Source organism: Labrus mixtus, chromosome 10 (genome assembly GCF_963584025.1).
Source record: "Labrus mixtus chromosome 10, fLabMix1.1, whole genome shotgun sequence".
NCBI classification, from domain to species: domain Eukaryota; kingdom Metazoa; phylum Chordata; class Actinopteri; order Labriformes; family Labridae; genus Labrus; species Labrus mixtus.
Genome location: NC_083621.1, coordinates 19,193,758 through 19,214,889, shown reverse-complemented (window position 1 = coordinate 19,214,889; position 21,132 = coordinate 19,193,758). Strand labels below are relative to the sequence as shown.

At 37.0% G+C, this 21,132-nt stretch overlaps 1 protein-coding gene across 1 annotated transcript; it reads left to right on the top strand.

The window, feature by feature from the left end:
• Window positions 1-596: 596 nt before the first annotated feature.
• Window positions 597-20,596, top strand: emx3 (empty spiracles homeobox 3). The gene is made up of 3 exons (XM_061048594.1): window positions 597-1,399; window positions 14,633-14,817; window positions 17,917-20,596. The coding sequence occupies exons 1-3, from the start codon at window positions 1,018-1,020 to the stop codon at window positions 18,082-18,084; spliced, it is 735 nt and encodes a 244-aa protein (XP_060904577.1). The 5' UTR covers window positions 597-1,017; the 3' UTR covers window positions 18,085-20,596.
• Window positions 20,597-21,132: the final 536 nt, after the last annotated feature.

Sequence of the window (21,132 nt, the reverse complement as noted above, 5' to 3'; positions counted from 1 at the left end):
CAGTATTAAATCAAACTAATCATTTGAACTAAATTGGCACGGTGTGTCTCTCGTCTTCCTAATTTTACAACAGAAGTCACAAAGTTCACACCTGACTCTGGGCATTTTGCAACTTTGTGCAGCCATGTTTTGAACCAAACTTCTCCATTCATAAGAAAGCTAAGCTCTTAATGAACGCCTACTTCTAACATTTAATAAAAAAAAAAGTATTTAAAATTACTAAGTATTTATTAGGCCTTTCATAATTGTGATCTCTATTAATGCAGCGTCATTTTTAAAAGAATATTACAAACCTTGAAAGAATGATTGTGTAGTTGCTAACAAGATTAAATTAAATGTTTTACCAGCTCATCTCATTAGGCCAATGATTAAACCCTCGTTAGTGACGTCGTCTTTGTCAAGACCTCATTAGACTTATATTACCATCATTCTCTGAATCATACACTTCATACTCACCTCCTCATCACTGTCAGTCATCATCACTCAGATCCTTCCTCCTCTTCCTCCTACCAATCAACAAAATGGCTGTCTGAAAGGTCGCCTCTGCGCATGCTCAGCGCACCTCTGTCGGGGAGGGCAGGGCAGGTATCACCCTCCACAGCCCGCTTTCTGACAGACTATCTAGCTCCGCTTTTCAAGCAGCATGCGGCGGCAGGAGGAGCAAGGACACACCGACTGATCAGAGCTTGGCACCCCGCCGCAGAGTGCTCCAAACCCGGCCGCTGCTACGAGGATCCACACTGCCACTGACAGGACACTGTGACGGGAGTTTTATTGATCCTGCACGGGCAGGAGAGACACCGCCCCGCACTCAGGTGAGAGGAGGGAAACTTCAGCCACCTTCAGGTGCACAGATCCGGACCTGCGTGCGGCTTTTACACACTCTTTGGAGACTTATGGATCTCTGGGGACTGCCCGGAGTCTGAGCCCCCCCGAGCCCGAGGAAAGTGGACTAACAGGACGCCGATTTGCTCTCACTTTCATCCATCCTCCCCCTCAAAGCTTCAGGTGTTTACAATGTTCCAGCACAGCAATAACAAGAAATGCTTCACCATCGAGTCTCTGGTTGGGAAGGAGGCGCTCGGCCACAGCGGTGGCTCCGGAGACGAGCCCATCCGGCCCACGGCGCTCCGCTTCCCGGAGTCCCTGCACCCTGCGGCCGCTGCAGCCGCCGGGGTGTTCGGCTCATGCTTCCAGGGGGGCAGCGGCAGGACTCTGTACTCCGCCGGGCCGGACATGGTGCTCCAGGAGCCCGGAGCGCACGGGCAGAGCCCCGGAGGGCTGCCGTTGCACCCGCTGCAGATCCCCCCGCAGAGCTTCTTCAGCCCGCAGCACCGAGAGGCGCTCAGCTTTTACCCGTGGGTGCTGCGTGGACGATACCTGGGACACCGCTTCCAAGGTGAGCCGCGGGAAGGAAGGAGGGAGGGAGGCAGAGGGGTGAGGGTTGGGGGGGAACGGTGGTTTTTGGCTTTATAGTCTTAAAGAATTATCTGCGATTGTGCGTTCAGATTTTTTTTTTTTGCACTTTGGAAACTTTCTATTTAATGAGTTTGTTTTTTTATGGCCTATTTTTTACAGATGTAAATTTAACATCATGTCTTTGAGTGTGTTTGTACCAAAAGAATCAGACATGGCATCACAATAATGAGATTTATTATTATTAATAGATAATTTACACCAGAAATGATTCAACTTCACTTTGTATTTCTTTACTTTTCTTCTGGCAATGCCTTCATTTTCTTATCCTTTTTTAAAAAAACCTGTTTTTACAACCTATTTGTTTCTTATAACGGAGACTTTTGTCCTAAATTAAAATGTCCAGATAGCAACTCACAGAAATCCCTCAAAACGTTTGAATAATTATTAGTCATGCTGAGTGAGGTAATGGAGGTAGAATTGGCGGTGTGTTTAATATCTGTACTACAGCCTGACTCATTGACAGAGTGACTAGTGAGTGAATATCGATTGTTTGATTTTGCAGCATTTGAAAAACATGAATTGTGTTTGCGTAGAGGAAGGAGAGATGCTCAGTTTAGTGTTTCCACCCTGAAGCTTTTATTTAGTTCAAATAAACGTTTGGCTAATATAAATAATCTATTGCCTAATATATATATATATATATATATATATATATATAAATAAATATTTGACACTAACTGATGTATTTTTTCCCTCTTCATGACGATATAACAACACTTTTTTTTTTAAACATTGTATTCTTTTATTGGGTGTTTTATGGATCGTTTCTCTCAGTTCATCCGGATTAATTAAAATTTCTCACGTTTTCTGTGGAAATAATTACCTCACCCCTCTCACCCCTCTCACCTTCACCCTCCTCCTCCTCCCCCCTCTCCCCCTCCTCGTCAATGAGTCATTTTAAATAAGAAATCATGTTAGGATCTTGTCTTGATTTATTTTGAAGACTATACATTTTCCTGCATCATTAGGCTACATCTCCCTTTTTTAAATGCAGGTTTGTTTTTATCCAGGCAGCAGTTGAAGTGACCTCTGACCTTTAGAGATATGAATCTAACCCTGTGTCAGATCCTGCAGTATTCTTGGTAGCATAAAGGAAAGTGTTTAGGGCCCTTAATGTTAAAGCTCTGTTTTCTGCTGCTCTGTGTGAACTTCAAAGAATCTTGTGTTTTTATTTTTCCTCTGAATATCGAGCTCATGAACCAATCAGATCATCTTTTTGTCAAACAACCAATCCCCATTCAACTTTCTGTAAATGTAAGCAGAAACACGACGTCAGATCATCATTTAAAGAATGATTTAATGTGAGGCTGAACGATGTGTGTTGTAGAGTTTCAGACCCACCAAACCCCATTTAACTTTTCAATTAATTTAGGAAGAAACAGGAAGTCACAGTGTCAGCCTACTTAAACAGAAACCTGATGTGAATTTGAAACAATCTGTTGTTCTTCATTATGAGAGTGTCAGATCGTCTTCGTTGAAACAACCAAACCCCCATTTAATGTTTTGATTAATTTAAGAAGAAACGTGTGAAATGTGCGTTTGGACCGGTTGTCTTCGTTTTCAGAGTTTATGAACCTGTAATGAGTAAATGAGATGCCCTTCTCAAGTTAATTGTTTTATAGATTATAGAATAATTATGCTATAGATAAATTAAACTCGTGTTCTCGTGTTTATGAATAGGCCTAAAGGTAGCCTGAACTAAAACTTTATTGAAACTCGAGGGGTCATCACAGACTGATGAGTGTTTTATAGTTTATTATTAGTAAAGAATATGATTAATAAATACTGTTTAGCATCAAGCCGCGATGTGTGTAAATTTAAATGAGTCTGATCTGTTTAGTGTGAGTTTACCCGAGAGACTCAATAATAGACTATAACATCCGGGTCTTGCTATTTAATTAGAGGAGGTGGAACACGTTTTCCCCCAAACGAGTAAAGGTGATTAAAATCCAAGACACCTGATGGTTTCACGAAAGGAGATTTGACGTAAAAAAAACAATCAGCTGAATGTTTTTATAAGAAAATGTTTGTTAATTAAATTCAGCGCCAACAAAATTGTTTACCTCACGCGCCCTCCTGAAGACGATCTTAAGTTGTTTACGCAAATCTTTCAGTAGGCTATTTGTTTAATGACACTACAAAAAGGAAAACCAAATAAATACTTAAGACTTCGTTCTGTTTAGAATTTGACAAGGCCCATGTGACGCCGCAAAAAACTCAGTAAAATGAAACGGCCAAAATAAATAAAGAATTAAATAAAAAATGAATTTTACTCTCGTAAATTAAGAAAATCAAGTCTTCAATCAGATTGTTTTGAATTGCATTTATTTGATCTTCTTTTAAAGTGATTGTCAATAACATGAGTTTTATCACGTGAAGGAGTATCCTCTGATCCTCTGAAGATCCTCTGACTCAAATCAAACAAACAATTTATGAAAAGTAAATAAAAAAAAAATATATTGAATAAGAACTAAACTAAAATATCACATATTAAAATCCATATGCAGAGATGTAAAACAAAATAATTATGAGTAAACATAAAATGTAAACATGATTACAAACTGGTTTAAAAAAACACATTCAAATATTTCTTAATGAGTTTTTGACTGAATATGTTAACCTTTTCGTTTCTCTTTAAATTAGAGTTGAAACATTTCCTCCTCATATTTACATAGAAAAAAACTGTCAAACTAAAATTAGACCGCCAGCTTATTTGATAAAACTGAACTTGGTGACATTTTATTAAGAGAGGAAGAAGAAAGAGAGACCAGAGGTGGATCTTCTTTTACCTCAGCTTTTTCTTATAGCAAGTCTTTCTTATGATTCTGATCAGTGACAAATAATCAGAAGGTGGAAAGTAACCGAGTGCCTTTTGCTCCAGAACTTATATGAAGTACACACTACTTGGCTTGTTTTGTTTTCGTGTAACTCTCCTTCTGAATGTAACTGACAGCTCCACAAATGAAGACATTCAAACAAAACATATTCAGCCTTTGATATAATTCACAAACTTTCTCTACAAGAGCAGGTGAATAATTAATTGACTAACCAATTATTGATGGACAGAAAATAATTCAGCCACTTCATGAAATCTGTTGAATGATCTTTCCTGTAAGAAATGTCGCATTGTTGATGCATGCTTGATATTTTTCAGCTTTTCCTTTTGAGTAATTGTCACTAAAAAAAACTCAATCTAATAATAGAGGAAATCATTTGTTGATTAATTCAGTGAACTAAATATTTTTTAATTGCAGTCCCATAAAATATATATATAGTTAAAATGAGCTCCACCTAAAACAACTCCAACATAAAAATCTACTTTTCTATTATGATTACTCCTAATAATCAGAAGGCAGAATAAACAACAATACATCTATATATATATATATATATATATATATATATATATATTTTTTTTTTACTTTTAATAATTTAATACTACAGGTTGCCTTACACTTTCTTGACGGTTTATTTTTTACAGTGTTGTTTTAGTATTAATGGTAGCTGAAGATGTGAAAACGTTCATGACCTTTGACCTCACACTGTGATGTCATCGAGCAGCTTAACTCACCTGTCAGTGTGCACGAGTAATAAAACTGATTTAGTTCAATTCAAACAAACTTTATTGACACAAGGTGACTCAACACAAACTGATTGTTGAATCTTCCTGTCAGTCACGTCATCATCAGCTGATTTAACCCTTTCACGTTTGCTTCATTTATCAGGGATTAAATCTGCTGCTTCAATACATTTTATTGTCCATTAATCTGATTTGATTTATTTCTTTTGCACATTAATCAGTGGATGTTTTTGTTTATAAAATGTTCTAATAGGCTAAATAAAAGCCCACAAATGTAGTAAAAGTGTTAAATGAAGAGGAATAATGTCCAGACCTAAGTTTAAATAATTAAAATAACTTTTCACTGTTAGACATATATTCTTCTGGAGTACAAGGTTTTTATTTTTTTTCTCTGTATCAACCCGTTAAAAGCAACAGGATAGTTTTCATCATCACTTTTTTACAAAAATGATAAAATGTACATTTTAATGACAAATAGATTTAGAAGTTGCTGAAAAAGAAAAACATATATCTCCAATATATTTTCATTGTTTCACATTTCAGTAATAATTCATCTTTATCTATTAGGTACTTAATACATGAGGTGTGGCTCAAAGTGTTTAAATTAATATAAATTATGAAATAAATTGCATTCAAAATTTAGTAAAAGAACATGTGAGTTCGTCAACCTGTGGCTGTGGACCCTGAAGAGGCCGCAGGGTTGTTGTTAGAGGGTCCCATGCTGTTTGAGGGTGATCGCTGCACGTCGCCTCAGCAGGAGACCTGTAGATACCTGTCAGTGTTTAACACACACACACACACACACACACACACACACACACACACACACACACACACACACACACACACACACACACACACACACACACACACACACAGCTCTTCACGTGTCAGATTAAAGGCTTGTAGCTCTTTTGTGTGACAGCTGTTAAAACACTCAGACTCTGTTGGAAATTTGGCTTTTGTGTGTTTGTAGTTTAAGAGATTTGAAACTCTTTTAGGATTAGTACCAAGTTTGGATACTTTAAATATTTAAAACATATCAGACAGGAAACAAGGAGTGACTGTAAGTATTCTACAGGAGAGATGGCCTCCAAAATATCTAAAAATAATTCACTTCATCTTTATTTTTTTCTGGCTATAAATGAATTAAATGTGCTCGTCCATAATTCTTGTAACCACACCAACTTGTTCTGCTTTTGGAAAATACAAAAATCTGTGAAAACTGAATTACTGTTCATATCAAATGTGTGACTAAAATAATTAAAGCCAGCTCTTGTGTTTGAGATCTGCAGGATTCAAACTTTATCATCACACAGGTGTAAATGATCTAAATCCTGCAGGAAACATTTCCTCTTTCGGTTGAATGAAAAACAAACTCTGCAAAGAGAAGCTAGAATTTAATCTTTAAGAGTGGATGTAATGTAGTATCTTTTCTCACTTCACTGACTGTTTGTTTTATGTATCAAATGTATCTACAATCTATCTAGAACGTCAGAAAGTATTTGAAATTTTGGATCAGTGTTTCCAAAAGCCCACAATGAAGTCCTTGTTTGTTTTGTACTGCCCACGGCCCTAAAAATATTCAGTTTAATATCATGAGGGAGGAATGAAATCAGAAAATCTTTGACATTTTTCGTCTTAGAATCACACTAAAACATGATGATGAAACTTCTTAAATTTGTAAATCTTTATTTTGTCCTTTTCTAATATAAATTGTTGATGTGAAAAAGTGGCTCAGTTATCTCCTCAACAGCTGCTCCTAACATTTCTGAAAAATCTGTGTAACATTTCTGTGGTGTGGTGCATTTGTTCAGGACTATTTTCTGCGGCGGATTAATCCACATCTGGTGCTATAGTAACTAAAGGTCTAACTGATCAATGTGAAGAGCAGCGATAATTTAAACAGAAATAAGTTACCTGTCACTTTACTCTTCCACACAAGTGATTCTATAACTCCTCCTCCTCCTCTCACAGTCTGCTGCTCCTCCGCTCACTCAGACACATTTTTATTCATTATTGTGGAAGCAGCTGACAGCCTCCGCTCAGATCTCTGTCACCTTCTTCTGGGGGCCTCCTTTTGTAAAAATGTCTCCTTTAAGAGTGTTGTTGTGGTTTGAACCTCCTCTGAAGGAAGGTGAAGGTGAAGTGGACTCAGTTATCCTTGATCCTGATTACTCCTTATTCTACAACCACAGGTCAATGGGCCCTGTCTTTGCATATGTGTAACCAGAAACAGTCTTTAGCGCCTCAAAGCCACAAGAGTCCTTATAGACAAAACGACTGTTTTTACCCGAGTAGAAAACAGCAGATAGTGGCCTGACGCTGCCTCAACTGCTTAGTAGGTCTTTGTTATTGTGTGACTTTGGCGTGTTAAAGGGTTAACTCTGAACCAGCATAACACTAAAACACAAACAAACTAACCAATCAACGCAGAGGTATACCAGCAACTAACATTTTCTGTTAGGGTAAAATCACTGTTTTTATCAATGGAGTCTGGTGTCTTTGAAGAGAGTGACGTAACAGCTGTCATCTCCCTCTTTAAAAAAAACAAATACAAAGATAAATATACATTTATTAATCAATCGATCTTTATTTGTATAGCACCAATTCATAACAAATGCTATCTACAGACACTTCAGACAAGAGTAGGTCTAGACATTATTGTTTACAAAGACCTGACATGAATCCACCATGATCACAGCACTTAGCAACATTAAGCAAAGTAACAGTGGCAAGAAAAAAACCTGCCACTAACAGGGAGAACAGAAACTCTCTCTCCCTCTGACAGGTCTGGACTTGTTTTAGTGCCAGGAGAGCCTGATGTGCCATCTGAGCCAACAACCTTCTCCTTCTTCTTCTAATGCCTCATTCTTCGTCCCCTCAGGCTGTCAAACATTTTTGATCCTTTTTCGATCCTGCTTGTTTGTCAACGATACATCTCTGTTTTTTTTTACGATGATATCGAAAAGTACTGAAACATTTAAAAACGATATCTAATTCATGAAACAGGTGTGTATGAGAGAAATGAATCCATCATTATTTTCATGCAAACACCTGCACCCTGTCTAAAATTTCGACAGGGTGCAGGAGTTTGCATGCACGTCTTGTGTTTAAAACCTAATATAGGATGCATATAGGACTTTTGTTGCCATGGTATCAAACAGGTAGCGATATCAATTGAGTTTTAAAGGTAAATGCATGTTTAACATTTGGGTTATTTGTCAACTCTATACCTTCCATTTCTCCTCCTTCTCTTCCTCCTTTTTCTTCACCTCCTCCTGCAATCCTTTATGATTTTGTTGTTTCTTCTTCGCTCCTCTTTCTTCTTCCTTCTCTCCGACACATTCAAAGCTTTCTCTCTGCAGCTATTATGTGTGATTTTTTTCTGGCACCATCACATTCAATCTTTTCCTTTTTTGTTTGTGATTTTTATCTCAATTTTCTTTCTAAACTCCTTTTTTAAAAAACTGTTTTAAAATTATTTTCTTCCTCATCTTGTTCTTCCACCTGCTTTGGTTCATCTCTTCACTTTCCTTCATTTTTAACCTTTCTTTTTCCCTTTCATCTTATTTACCTTTACGTTGTTTTTTTGAGATTGAATATGAGAGGAGGAAGACAGACCTCCTCTTCCTCTTTCCATCGTCCTTCTGTGGAATATCTGGAATTCATTTCTGTCAGTGTTTATCGGTCGTTCTGTCTGTACACTTACAGGGTAAAGGGGTTGCTTTTGATTTTCAAGAGACAGTAGAAGAAGAGGGTTAGAGTTGTTGGCATTTGCTGTCCATCTACTGTAAATGAACAACAGATACATGAATACCAAACCAACCACTTTGATTGACAGCTCATAGTTCACAAGCTCTGTTTTTATCAGCTGCTTCTGTTTACATTCTTCTTCGTCTTTTTCTTCTTCTTAGTCGTCCGTCATCGTAGCAGCTGCAGCAGTTTGTCAGTGAGGACTGACAGGAAATATGTTCTCTGCAGTGAGTTTGTTTCTTCAGAATTTTGCAACCAAATTCTGACCTTTTAAAATGGCTTTTGCCCGGGCTCATGTGATTTAAGATCACAGCCTTAGATGATGTATTCTGTGTTTTTAATCATGTTTTGAAATGAAGAAAGGACGAGACAAATATTACACGTATACGAGTTTGCATAACTTTTCAGAGGCTTTGCAACTTCAAGGGAACTTTTTCTCTCCTCAAGTTTGTCTGAATACGAGCTGTGCAACTCACAGAAGTTGAGTGCACAGCTCTAAGTTGATTCACAGAAAAGAAAGATTTATATCTGGATAATATTTGTCCAACATGACTGAGCGATGTAGGATATTCCTCCATAAATCCTGTGATCTTAGGACAGCATGTTGTTGTCTTCGTTGATGTGTTTCAAACTGGATGGTCAGATGTCTGAGCCGGTCTGAAATGTATTTTTTTTTTAAATGCTAAATACTGAACTTCTCTGCTCTTTAAAACTGTACCATCTGTAGAGACTCATTTAAAAAAAAAAAAAAAAACTTTTAGAACTCACCTTTAAATCCTAGAAAAGATCACAAAGTTTCCAAACGCACTACACATCTGACACAAGAGTTGAATGCTGAATATTTATTTTTTGTTAAAACGTTTGATTATTATTATATTTGAGTTAAAATGCAAATACATTTTCTTTTTTTTGTGTAATATGGGAAAGCTTTCATGCCAATATAAACAAATGAAAGTAAGAAACTGAGATTTTAAAGGGCTGAAAAAGAGGGCAGAGAATAATTCACTTCATCTCCTGAACATCCAGACAACAAACATGTTTCTATTGACCACAGGAGCTGATTCTGCAGCTCTTAAAGTTCAAGAGAAAATCTAAATGTTGTTTTTTCAGCTCCTTCAGGGAACAGACAACGAACCTGTTTCTATTGTTGCTTCTTGCTTTTGTTGTTGTTGTTGTTGTTGTTGTTGTTGTTGTAGTAAGCAGTGTGAGGGGAGTGTTTTCTGTCATTACTCTGCAGCATGTTGTTATTATCTGCCTCCAGTCTGTCAGCTGCTGCAGTTAAAAGGTTTAACACCTTTAAACTGAAGGTCATTAGAGACTCATGCAGACTTCAGACAGGAGGTGAAATACGTGCAGGTCAGAGGCGGAGAGAAGAGTCTTTTTGCACAGCAGCAGATTTTCTCTGCATCGCTGTAGGTTGAGGCTGAGGGTTTCCACTCAGTCTGAAGTCTCCATGAATCCTCTGAAGTTTCAGGAGAGAACTAAAAGGATTCAGATTTTTCTAGATTTTCATTTTTTTTTTAAATCATCAAATATTTGCATGCAACAAAGATAGCCTGCATCTGTAGATTTGTAAAAACACAGCTGAATATATTGTGTTCAGTCTTGATATAGTTTTGTAATTGCAGAACAAAATATAAGCTTTTTGCACAGACATAAACCAACAACGAGTATAAATAAGTCTAAATAATTTATAATAAACTATAAGGGGTTTCTGGCCAAAGTTCACTATCTTCTTGATGTCCCGAAGAAATAAAAAAGTCTCAAAAGTAAGTTGCAAAACGTTGTTTGTAAAAAAAAACAAAAAAAAACAATAAACTTGTTTTCCCAAAAATGTAACAACAAATCTCCTTTAACCTTTTTTTTTTTTTTTTTAAAGATTTTATTGTAGAGATAGGACAGTGGATTGAATTGAAAATCAAGGAGAGAGAGAGTAGGGAATGACATGCAGAAAAGGAGCCACAGGTCGGATTCAAACCTGGGCTGCTTGGAGGACTGTAGTTTCTGTACATGGAGAGCGCACACTAACCACTTTGCTACCGGCGCCCTTACTTAAACTTTAATAACATAAGAAAGACCATTACACTACCTCCCATGTCAACTCTGACTTTGACAAAAAGTATGCACATGCACTGACTTGATTACCTGCAGATTTGATATGTTGCAATGGATGCAGTATTGCATCCTGGGTAAACTAGAAGTCTGAGTTGTGAAGCACCAAAAGCTTCAGTTTTATCACAAGTTTGGGCAACAGAATCAATCTGTCTCAGTATATTGATAACTCAGGTTGTTTGTGTAAATAACGGTGTGTTGTACAAATAGAAGATTAATGAACACATGGCCTGACATCTTCTGACTGATGGAGAACTTTCAAAGTCTGTTTGGTGTTTAATCCTGCAGACCAACTTTATGATTTCTCTGAGCAGCTAAAAGTCTTCTCTGGCAGTTTGAACCGTCAAATGTTTGATGGACAAATTTGTCTTTCACTGCTTTTAAATCTAGGGTTGCATCAATTACTCGATTTTTTAACTTCAGTATAATTCTAGTAAACATTTCTAACAATATCGATACTTGTTTTAATACCATGGCAACAAAAATAGAAGTCCTAGCATCCAATATTGGGTAATTTATTATTTTCATTATTAAAAATTGCAGGTAAACTCCTGTACAGTCATAATTGCACAAATACGTTGTTCACGTTTATGTACTGAAACATTGCCAACAGTTTTGTAACTTAGACTGTGCAGGAGTTTACCTGCAATTTTAAATGGATTAATTATTTTCTTTTTCTCATGTTTTTTTTTTTTAAATAGATGTCGTTTATGTAAAGCCTCTGCTCCTTGATACTACCAAACATTCAAATAACAGAGATTGTAAAGTTTAAAAACATGGTATTGAAAAAGTATCAAAAGTTTTGACAATCTCATCTAAATTTGTGAATTTATTCTGAAAAGGTTTCTTAGTTTGAGTTGAGCATTTCCTGCATCCAAGCTTTTATTTCTTTGAGTCTTTTGCACAGATTTTGTGCAGGAACATTCAGACCCAGCAGACGGTCTCTGACCTCTGACCTCTCTGCTGTTGTTACATTACAGAATCGTTTTTTAAAATTTGTCATTCAACAAAAATAAACCGTCACATTTGCAATCCGAGCTCGTCTGAGATGTTTGATGACCTCCATCAGTCACGGCTCGGCTTCGAAGTTTGCATATGAATATATTTTTGAATCTGCGCTAACGTTGACTAAAAGGCGTGAGCGTGTCTCGTCGCTGCTTTCTGCACGCCATTATTGTCCCACCCCGCCACCTCGAAGCCAACAATAAACCGACTCTTTTGCGTGCGGCGTGACGGCGGCTCCTTTCAGACGAGAACTTGCAGAACGTGTGCATTGATTTGTTTTTATGTAAAATATATAAAGAAAGATTTACGTAAGATTTCAATAAACAGTCAGAAAAGTCGAGCAGATGTTTGATGTGGGTTTGAAAAGCGAGGGAACAAAGAGACGCAAAATGCCCGTTTTTTACCGAGCGTCTTGCTCAGATCGACCGCACGCTATCACGCCTGATAAACAAATTCAGCTTTTTAAACATGCGACAAAGTCAGCGGTGAAATATCACATCTCTAAACCGCTGAAGGGAAATCACAGCAACCGCAACAGAAAAAAAAACACACCTGCAGCCGATGTTTCAGGTGATTATTAGCATTAACGTGGAACTTTGTGGTTCACTAACTTCACGTTTTAAATCTCGACGTGATTAGCTTATCAGACTTGATTCTGTGGAATAACTTCAACCATTAAATAAACTTATGACATTAAAGGGTATCATGTATCCATCTGAATTAAAAGCATGTTTTCAAAGTAAATCATTTATTTTATTTTTATTGAAGATTATTTTATAGCAGAGTGCTAAGAAGCATCATGACTCATTTTGTTCATCCAAAAATAATAAATCCAGTTTATTATCATTTAAAAACAGAGACAGATTTAAGGTATAATAGATGAACTGTTTCATCTTTGAGTGCACGTATATTTGAGACACGTAACCAAAAGTACGATGTCTAAATTTATACAACAAAATACAACTTTGTCTCAAGAAGAGATAAAATAATGAAACAGATACTGGGACAGCTTCTGATTGTAAGTTTGAGTTTTAACTCATCTGACTTCATGAACTTCATTAATAGCTCTACGTGGAGCCAGTAGAAAATGAAGACAACTCTTTAAAGTTCTGTCAAATCCAAAAAGATGACACAGCACATGTAATGCTAGTTAGTGTAAAGTTTAATCAAACATATATTATGTAGTTTATGATCTGTTTATTTCAGGTTTATCATTCATTTAGCATGTTTTTAACCTAATAGTGCGGGACATATCCGTCATGTTTTAACATCTGTATTTTCATGAATTACAGAACTTATTACCTGTTGAGACTGTCTTTTAAAAAAAAAAGAAAAAAGGATGACATCACATTTTGATGATGCGGCATAGAATCGTTGAGTCAGTTTAGTCTGCGGTTTGATTCAAACACAGATAACACACACCACACATACACATCCGTGAGGACCAGTTTGAGTTTTAAACCGTAACTCACTGACTAGGATTTGGTTAATCTTTGGGCCTTTTTTAAATTTAAATCAATCAATCAATCTTTATTTTTGTGTAGTGCACATACATAATAAATGTTATCTGCAGACACTTTACATAAGAGCAGGTTTAGACACAAGTTTTTGTTAAGATAATTACAAATAACCGACATGACTCCGACATGAACCAACATTTAGTAAACTAACAGTGGAAAGAAAAAAACCTCCCTTTTAACAGGTAGAACCAGAATCATCAGCCCTCTGCTGACGCTGTGTTTGGTTTGAGACGGGATAGAGGGAGAGACAGGAAGAGATAAAGACAATCAGTGTTTTGGGTTTTTTTTGGTTACAAGAGTTCTACAACACCTAGAAATAGAAACGCCCCCATGCACAAATGAATCTGCTGTTTAATCAACGTTGCTGTCATCCAATACGAGTCCAACATGCACAGAGGTCATGAGTCTATCGGACAGATTGACAAAATCAGACTTTTTTTTTACAAACCTGAATCAGGACGTAGTTATATTTCAATTAATCAGCTGCAGTTTCCATCAGTTATACACATCTGGAGTGAATGCAGCTGGTGAGACTCTTTTACACAGATACAGCTGAGTCACTGAAAGATCTCCTGAAATCATTTATTCCCAATAACCCCTGTGTCTTTAATGATATGAACACTTCACTTCCCCAATAAACACACATTAAGTATGGGTATATATGAATACATGTTTATATTTTTAAAAAATATGTGTTTGGCATGTATGATCTATATTACATGTTATTCTCTGTTGAACTGGCAAATCAACATCTCTAATATTAGTATTTATTAAACCCCGGGGTCGGGGCGGTGCTTCGGTTTCTCTTTGTCACAGTTTTTTTTTGTTGTTTCTGGAGGTTGTTTTCTCTTTATATACAAATATTTTATATTTCTGTTTCTTTTCAAATTGATTTATTTTTCCATTCCTCATTCGCACAGATATCTTGTTAATCTTGTAAAATATTGTAATTTAATCTGTTTTTTTCTTGGGGTTCAAAGTGTCTGGAAGTATGAGCACAGTCATTACAGTGATTTGTTTTTTTCTGAATATAAAACTTCAAATATTTGTGTTGTGGACTTCTCTTTTTGTTCTCTGAGGTCAAAATGATTCAATTCTTTTTAAGTCAAATATCACTTTAAGACTTTAAGTGTTCATTAAATCATGTTGTGTGTCTGTTGTGTTACGTTTTTGTGTTCAGGTGACGACGGCAGTCCAGAGAACCTTCTTCTTCACGGCCCGTTCTCCAGGAAACCCAAACGCATCCGAACGGCGTTCTCCCCCTCGCAGCTGCTGCGTCTGGAGCGAGCCTTTGAGAAAAATCACTACGTGGTCGGAGCTGAGAGAAAGCAGCTCGCCAGCGGGCTGTGTCTGACCGAGACTCAGGTAGGCATTATGGCGGGGGGGAAAAAAGAGGAGTGCATCATGGGAAACTGAGGGTGAGGAGGAAGGCGTGATGGAACGAGAAGACAGGAGATCTGTTATTATCAGATAAATAAAAATACAACAACAGCAAAATGAACACAGAAGAGAATCCAAGTGAATGTTCATTTTATTCTTAATGGGATTATTCCTCAAGAAAATATGAATATATTAATGAAGACTTATTAAAGGATAACATTTTTTTTACTACACCATAGTTTCAGATCAGAGTTCAGCCCATCATGTTTCTTCCTCCTCCGTGTATCCCAGGATAATCTCTAAACTGATCTGATGTCGTGCTGCGTTCACGGTCGCTGCTGTTGATTTACAATTGGAGGAGTGATGGAGGTGGGGGAGGGGGATGAGGGGGTGAGTCGTGTTGAGTCAGCTCCTCGACGCTCTTTTTCTCAATGTGATTGAAAGGGTTTGTCATCAGGTCGCCACAGTGATACGAGCCTGATACTACGTGAATCACCACAACGCTGACTTGAATGTTTTCGGTTCATACTTTCTTTGTAATCAAGTTTGAATCAGAGGGAAGCTGTTCCCACGGGGGGGAAGCGAAGACAAACATTAAAGCTCTCAGCCACAAGATGATACATTGTAAAACAATTTAGTGAGTTTTAAGGGTCACAGTGTCTCTTTTCCTGTTAGTATGCACATGATGCAACATATACTGTAAGTCAAGGAGTTTTAAAGCATGTTGGTGCATGTTGTTTTTTTTTTAAACTTAATTTCTTCATTGTGTACTGTTCTGTTGTAGCTACTAGTGTGGAAACAAATCAAAGTGGAAGTTACACCTTTGGCGTTATCTGAAACTTGTGAGTCACTGTAGATTACAGCATTTATGTGCACTGCAGTGTTTATCAGATATCTGTCAAACATTTAATTCTACAGGTAATGTCCATATTTAATAACTACTTTAAGATTTGTATTATTTTAGCTTCACCTTTATTAAAGCATCCTGACCCCACATGGCTGCAATTTGAACGCGTTAAAGATTTAAACAGAAGAATGAAAACCTAAAGTATACTTAAAAAGAGAATGAATAAAATCATGATGAAGCTCCTTTAATGACTCAGATGTTCACAGATCAATCATCCGTGTGTTCACAGTTCACTTTGGACCCAGTGTAAATATTTTAGTCCTTTTTCAAAGGATTGCAGTCTGGGAATTTAACAAAGTACATTTACTGATGTATAGTTGTTGAGTATACATTTGTGGTGATGTGTGTAATAATTCATAGCATGGTTTAATGTATAAATAATAGAACATAAACAGTTTCTGAACTTTTGTTTGAAAGGTTTAGCATGTAAATCTGCAAAGAATATTGTTGAAAAGTCAATTACTCCCAACTGTTTTTTAATTGTCACAATGGTTTAAGTAGTTTCTCATGCAGAAAAAAAACCAGTTCCAGCTGCATAAAAGTTGTAAATTTGTGTTTTTCTCTGTTCTTGATGACATTACATTAGAGTAAATATATGTTTTGGACTGTTGGTTGGTTGGTTTGACAGAAAAATTAATTTAGAGATGTCACTTTGGGCTCAAGGAAACTGAAGATTGAACTTCATCCTTTTCTTTCATTTTGTCAAAGAATGCAGTTACATGTTTCTCTGTGTGACTCCTCAGCGCGGAGGTGACAGTGACAGATTTTTCTTCCATCATTGTCATAATTACACTCGGCTCCGTCACACATGAAGACCGTCTGATATTAAAGTGTCTCCCGAGGCCTTTGGCAGCTCTGAACACTTTTCAGCTTCAGTGTCGTTCTGACTCCTGATTTACGGTCCGTTCACTCTGACAGATTGAGCAACTTGATCTCTTAGTCATCTCTGTGTTTGAATCCTGCAAGACAGGCGGACGTGTTTCGACAGTGCTGCATGTCACATTCATGTTTTACCAGCAAACACACATTAAATCATTGTGCAGCTCTCACACATTTATGATTATTACTGTCAGAGGGAGAAGTACCTGCCTGACTCTCCAAAGATTTCCAAACAGAGGCACTAATAGTTCTAAATGATGTTTCAGAGCTGACAGGAGAAAAGTAATAAAAGAGGAAGTATGCTCTAAAGGATGAGATCATCTACGCCACTAAAAGTAGCATCAAATATAATTTAATACATATATAATAATTTAGGTATTTTTGAATCTGGGCCCCTGTTTTTTTAAAGAATATATATATTTCTTTTGTTATATTTTTGGGCCATTTTCCCCTTCATTGGATAGGACAGAGAAAGAGAGAGACAGGAAATTGTGGGAGGAGTCATTTGTTGACTTTTGTGTTTTGTGTTAGTTCATATACTAAGTGGATAAAGCAGTGAGTAGAACAACAACTCATGTATTCTGTAAGGTAGAATTCATTTTGTATTCAGTCTGGTGACTTAGGACTGAATTATTATTTTTATTATTATAATATACATATATTTTTTTATATTCTTTATCAATCCCCGAGGGGAAATTCGGGTTTACACTGTTTACACTCCGGTTCCAAACCCAAGTCCCTACAGACTGAGCTACTGCCGCCCCCAAATTTAATGACTGTTTCCTTTGAGAATCCCAACATGAGAGTTGTCGGTCAACTGTTGCCTCGATCGGCTTGTTTTAACTTAATGTGATATGACTTTTGTGTTAGTTAGTTTAGATCCAAAACAATATTTGTGTAACGAACACAAGTCAGAGAAATTAAGCAGATAAGGCAATATAGTAGACCAGCAACTCCTTTGTTCTGCAATGTAAAATTATTGTTTTTTTCAGTAGAGTCTGGGGGCAAAGAGATTTTTGGTTAAAGACTTATAATGAGTTGACTGTTCATCAAAAGTGGGCGCTCTGTTTGAAGGATTTTGTTGCAGCTATTTAAGCCTGTTTCACTGCAGGCTACTGAAAACGCCTGTTTATCATTAAGAACCCAGAACATGATAAAAATAAGGCCCAGTTTAAAACTACCCCAAATCCTGCATATAAAGTACTTTTAATACATTTCACTGCTTTATGTGTGGCCTTGATTATTATGAATGAAATGTACCTGCCATGTATTAAGACACACCTGTCTGTCTGTTGCAGGTGAAGGTGTGGTTCCAGAACCGCAGGACGAAGCACAAGCGTCAGAAGTTGGAGGAAGAGTCACCTGAAGCTCAGCAGAAGAGGAAGGGCAGCCAGCACGTGAACCGCTGGAGAGCAGCCACGCACCAGCCGGGAGGAGAGGACGTTGACGTCATCAGCGATGACTAGACTGCTGCACACACATAAACACAAACACACACACACACACACACCACAAACAGACATAAACAGGCTCAGCAACACACACAAACAGACAGACACAAATGTTGGTGTCAAATCTCTTAATATTTTTTAAGCTGCATTCAGACACCTTAAAACTAACGATAGCTAATTCAGCTAGCGTAGCCAAAAGGCTTAGTGCTAAAAGGCCCTAACAAGGCCGTTGATTTCAATAAATTTTTAGCCACTCATCAAATTTGGAAATAAAATTAGTTTTTTTTCCAAACTTTCCAACTTTTTTTGCCCACATTTGATTTTTCAATGTTACACAACTCTGTCCAAAACAAATAAAACAACCAAATGTTATAACAATTTCAACCCTATAGGATAGGAGAATATATACGGAGAATAAAAAAATATCTAAAACTTAAAGACATAGAAGAGCTGAATCCAGAATCCATTGACAAAAACAGTAGATGTTACCTGCAGAACCTGGGAGTCACTGGTCTACCTCTGCCGAGATATATTTGAGTTCTTGTGAGACTATGGTGTCTTCAGTGGCTTGTTTGTTTGGCTTTGATACACAATATTTGTGTAACACACAAAAATACAGTTTTCAGCGTTAGACAAGCGACTCCCATTGTCTGCAGGGTAAAATGACTGCTACCAGACTCCATTCACAAAAAACAATAACTTAAACTTGCCCAAAAATATTAGTTTCTGGTCTGTCTCATATAACTATGTGATTTTCACATGTTAAAGGTTAAACTGACCCAAAATAAACACTTAAGCCAATTGACTGATTGAGGCAGCAGTGGTACAATCTCTGTTTTTGTCAATGGAGTCTGGTGTCTTTAAAGAGAGTGATGTAAGAGTTGTTTCTTGAAAAAAAAAACATTTTCTCTTTAACAAAAAGCTCTATCTCTGTGGGGATCCTTTCTATAATGTTGTCAGACACTTAGAATAAGATTCTGAGACTGTCAGTGACAAAGTGAACAACTTTTAGAGGGCACACTGTGATTCATTGAGGACTGTATGTTGCAGAATTTGCAGCTGGTTTCATTGCTGCAGGTGGAATCTACTGGAGAAAATATTTTGCAACTTGAAGTCATTACATCCAATGTTCCCACACTTATTTATAGAATACACACATACACACACATTACACACATAACACATGGATGCTGCCTTTTCCAAGGACTGATGGATGTCACTGAAGGCATCGCGGAGGAGGTTGAAACTCTCATGCAGAGATTAAAAGACAAAAACTCTGATCAGCCACAAAGGAGGTGATTTAAAACAATAGAAAACATTTCACTTTGGTGTTGGACTGCAACGAGAGTTGATGCTTCAGAGAGGCAAAAAACAAAACAAAAACAAAAACAAAACAGGAGTCCAAACACTGTCACAGCTGTTGACTGAACACTCGACGGTGGATTTTGGTGCCAAACGAAAGCCAGCGTCTTAAAATAGGAGACGGTTAAAGTGAGAATCTGCTCGGCTGAAGGTTTCTGAGCGTCTGTCTGCAACAGACGGCCGCCGGCTCGCAGGGAAATCTGCTCCACATGTCTGACAGAGGAAAAGAAGGTTCCTGCTGCAGAGGAAGAAGAAGAAACAGAGGGTAATTTAAGGTGGAAACACTTCTCATTTACATTTCCTGAAAGTTTTCTATAAAAACCGTTCAGTAAGAGCAGCTGCTGCTCAAAGACAATGCAGGAAGCTGATTGAGTTTTAACAAGTGAAAATCTTCATTTTTCTGTGGGAGGAACCTTTACTCCTCTGTGGGATGTTTGCAGGAAGAAACACTCAGTGAAAAATACCTTTTATAACTCCTGTTGAGGGATTTCTTTCAGACTCAAAGCAACATTAAGTGAGTCCATCTTTAAATCCTTCCTGACTTTTCTGTCTCTGGCTCTAAGCCCATTGGTTCCTACTGAGGATCTTTAAAAACATATTTTAAATACCTCCAGATAAATCCCCCTGCAGGTGTGTAATAGTTGTTTTTCACTGAGGAGGTTTAGCAGAGTGTGTGTGTTTGCTCAGCGGCACTGCAGCAGCATCAGAAACCAGCTGATCTCAGAGCAGTTTGGACTTTTATTCAGCTGGTAGTTATTTTTTTTTTGTCTTTTGGAAACAGAAAAGTAGGTATTTATGTAAAAAAGGATTTGAAAAGTATTCTATGCACCTGCTGTGTAAATAATGCTGATAATAATAATAATGTGTGGATTGTTTGTTTGTTTGTTTGTTTCTCTCACTGCATTTGTTCATCTGTTTGTTTCTTCTTCTTCTTCCGGACAGATTTACCTCATCCTCTCCTTATGTAGCACTTCTTCTTCTTCTTCTTAGTCAGATCTATTTTTTCATCGTTTTAGGATCGAATGCACTAACTGTACGACTCGTTTCCTCTGACAAGAAGCTTTGTACTTCCTGTGTTCAGATTTGGAAAAAATATCAATAAAAAAGAAATGTGAAATAAAAAAAGTGTCTGCTGCTGCACCTGAGGGTTTTATTCTCTGAATATCTAATGATAGAAAAGTTTAATGTGATTCTTGGAAGAAAAAACGGACTTGACCTTGGAGGAGAAAGCAAAAAAGAAAAAGTGAAATGTGTTTTTTTTCCTTAAACAAAAACTTTTTTTTATAGTTCAGCAAATTAGAGCTTTATGTTCCAATTAAAAATGATATCATCTACATTCATGAGATATGTTGTTGAAGGGGAATTTAAAATGAAATGGTTTTCTCCCATTTACAGTTGATTAGATATTGTTTTTGTAGTTGTTCTTGCAATTATTATTACAATTATTATTATTATTATTATGTAGGCCTATTTGTTGTCATTTATTCGTATTATTACTATGAGGCCAGTGGTTGTCTAGAAGAATATTTTAATTATTTATCTGAAGAAATCTTCAACTTTTTCAGCACTAACGGCCTGCAGACACATACAATTAAATGAAACAAACAGCGTCGTACATACATATTACATATTCATATAACAAATACAAATCAATTGATTCAATTAAAAACGCTGTCGTCGATCTGAAGAGATTTCAATGTC

What these genes read in the sequence shown, in the direction of transcription:
- emx3 (XM_061048594.1), top strand. Translation starts at nt 1,018, where the DNA reads ATGTTCCAGCACAGCAATAACAAGAAATGCTTCACCATCGAGTCTCTG. An exon ending in CCTGGGACACCGCTTCCAAG is followed by an intron (nt 1,400 to 14,632) that starts GTGAGCCGCGGG and finishes TTTTGTGTTCAG; the next exon opens with GTGACGACGGCAGTCCAGAG. An exon ending in TGTGTCTGACCGAGACTCAG is followed by an intron (nt 14,818 to 17,916) that starts GTAGGCATTATG and finishes TGTCTGTTGCAG; the next exon opens with GTGAAGGTGTGGTTCCAGAA.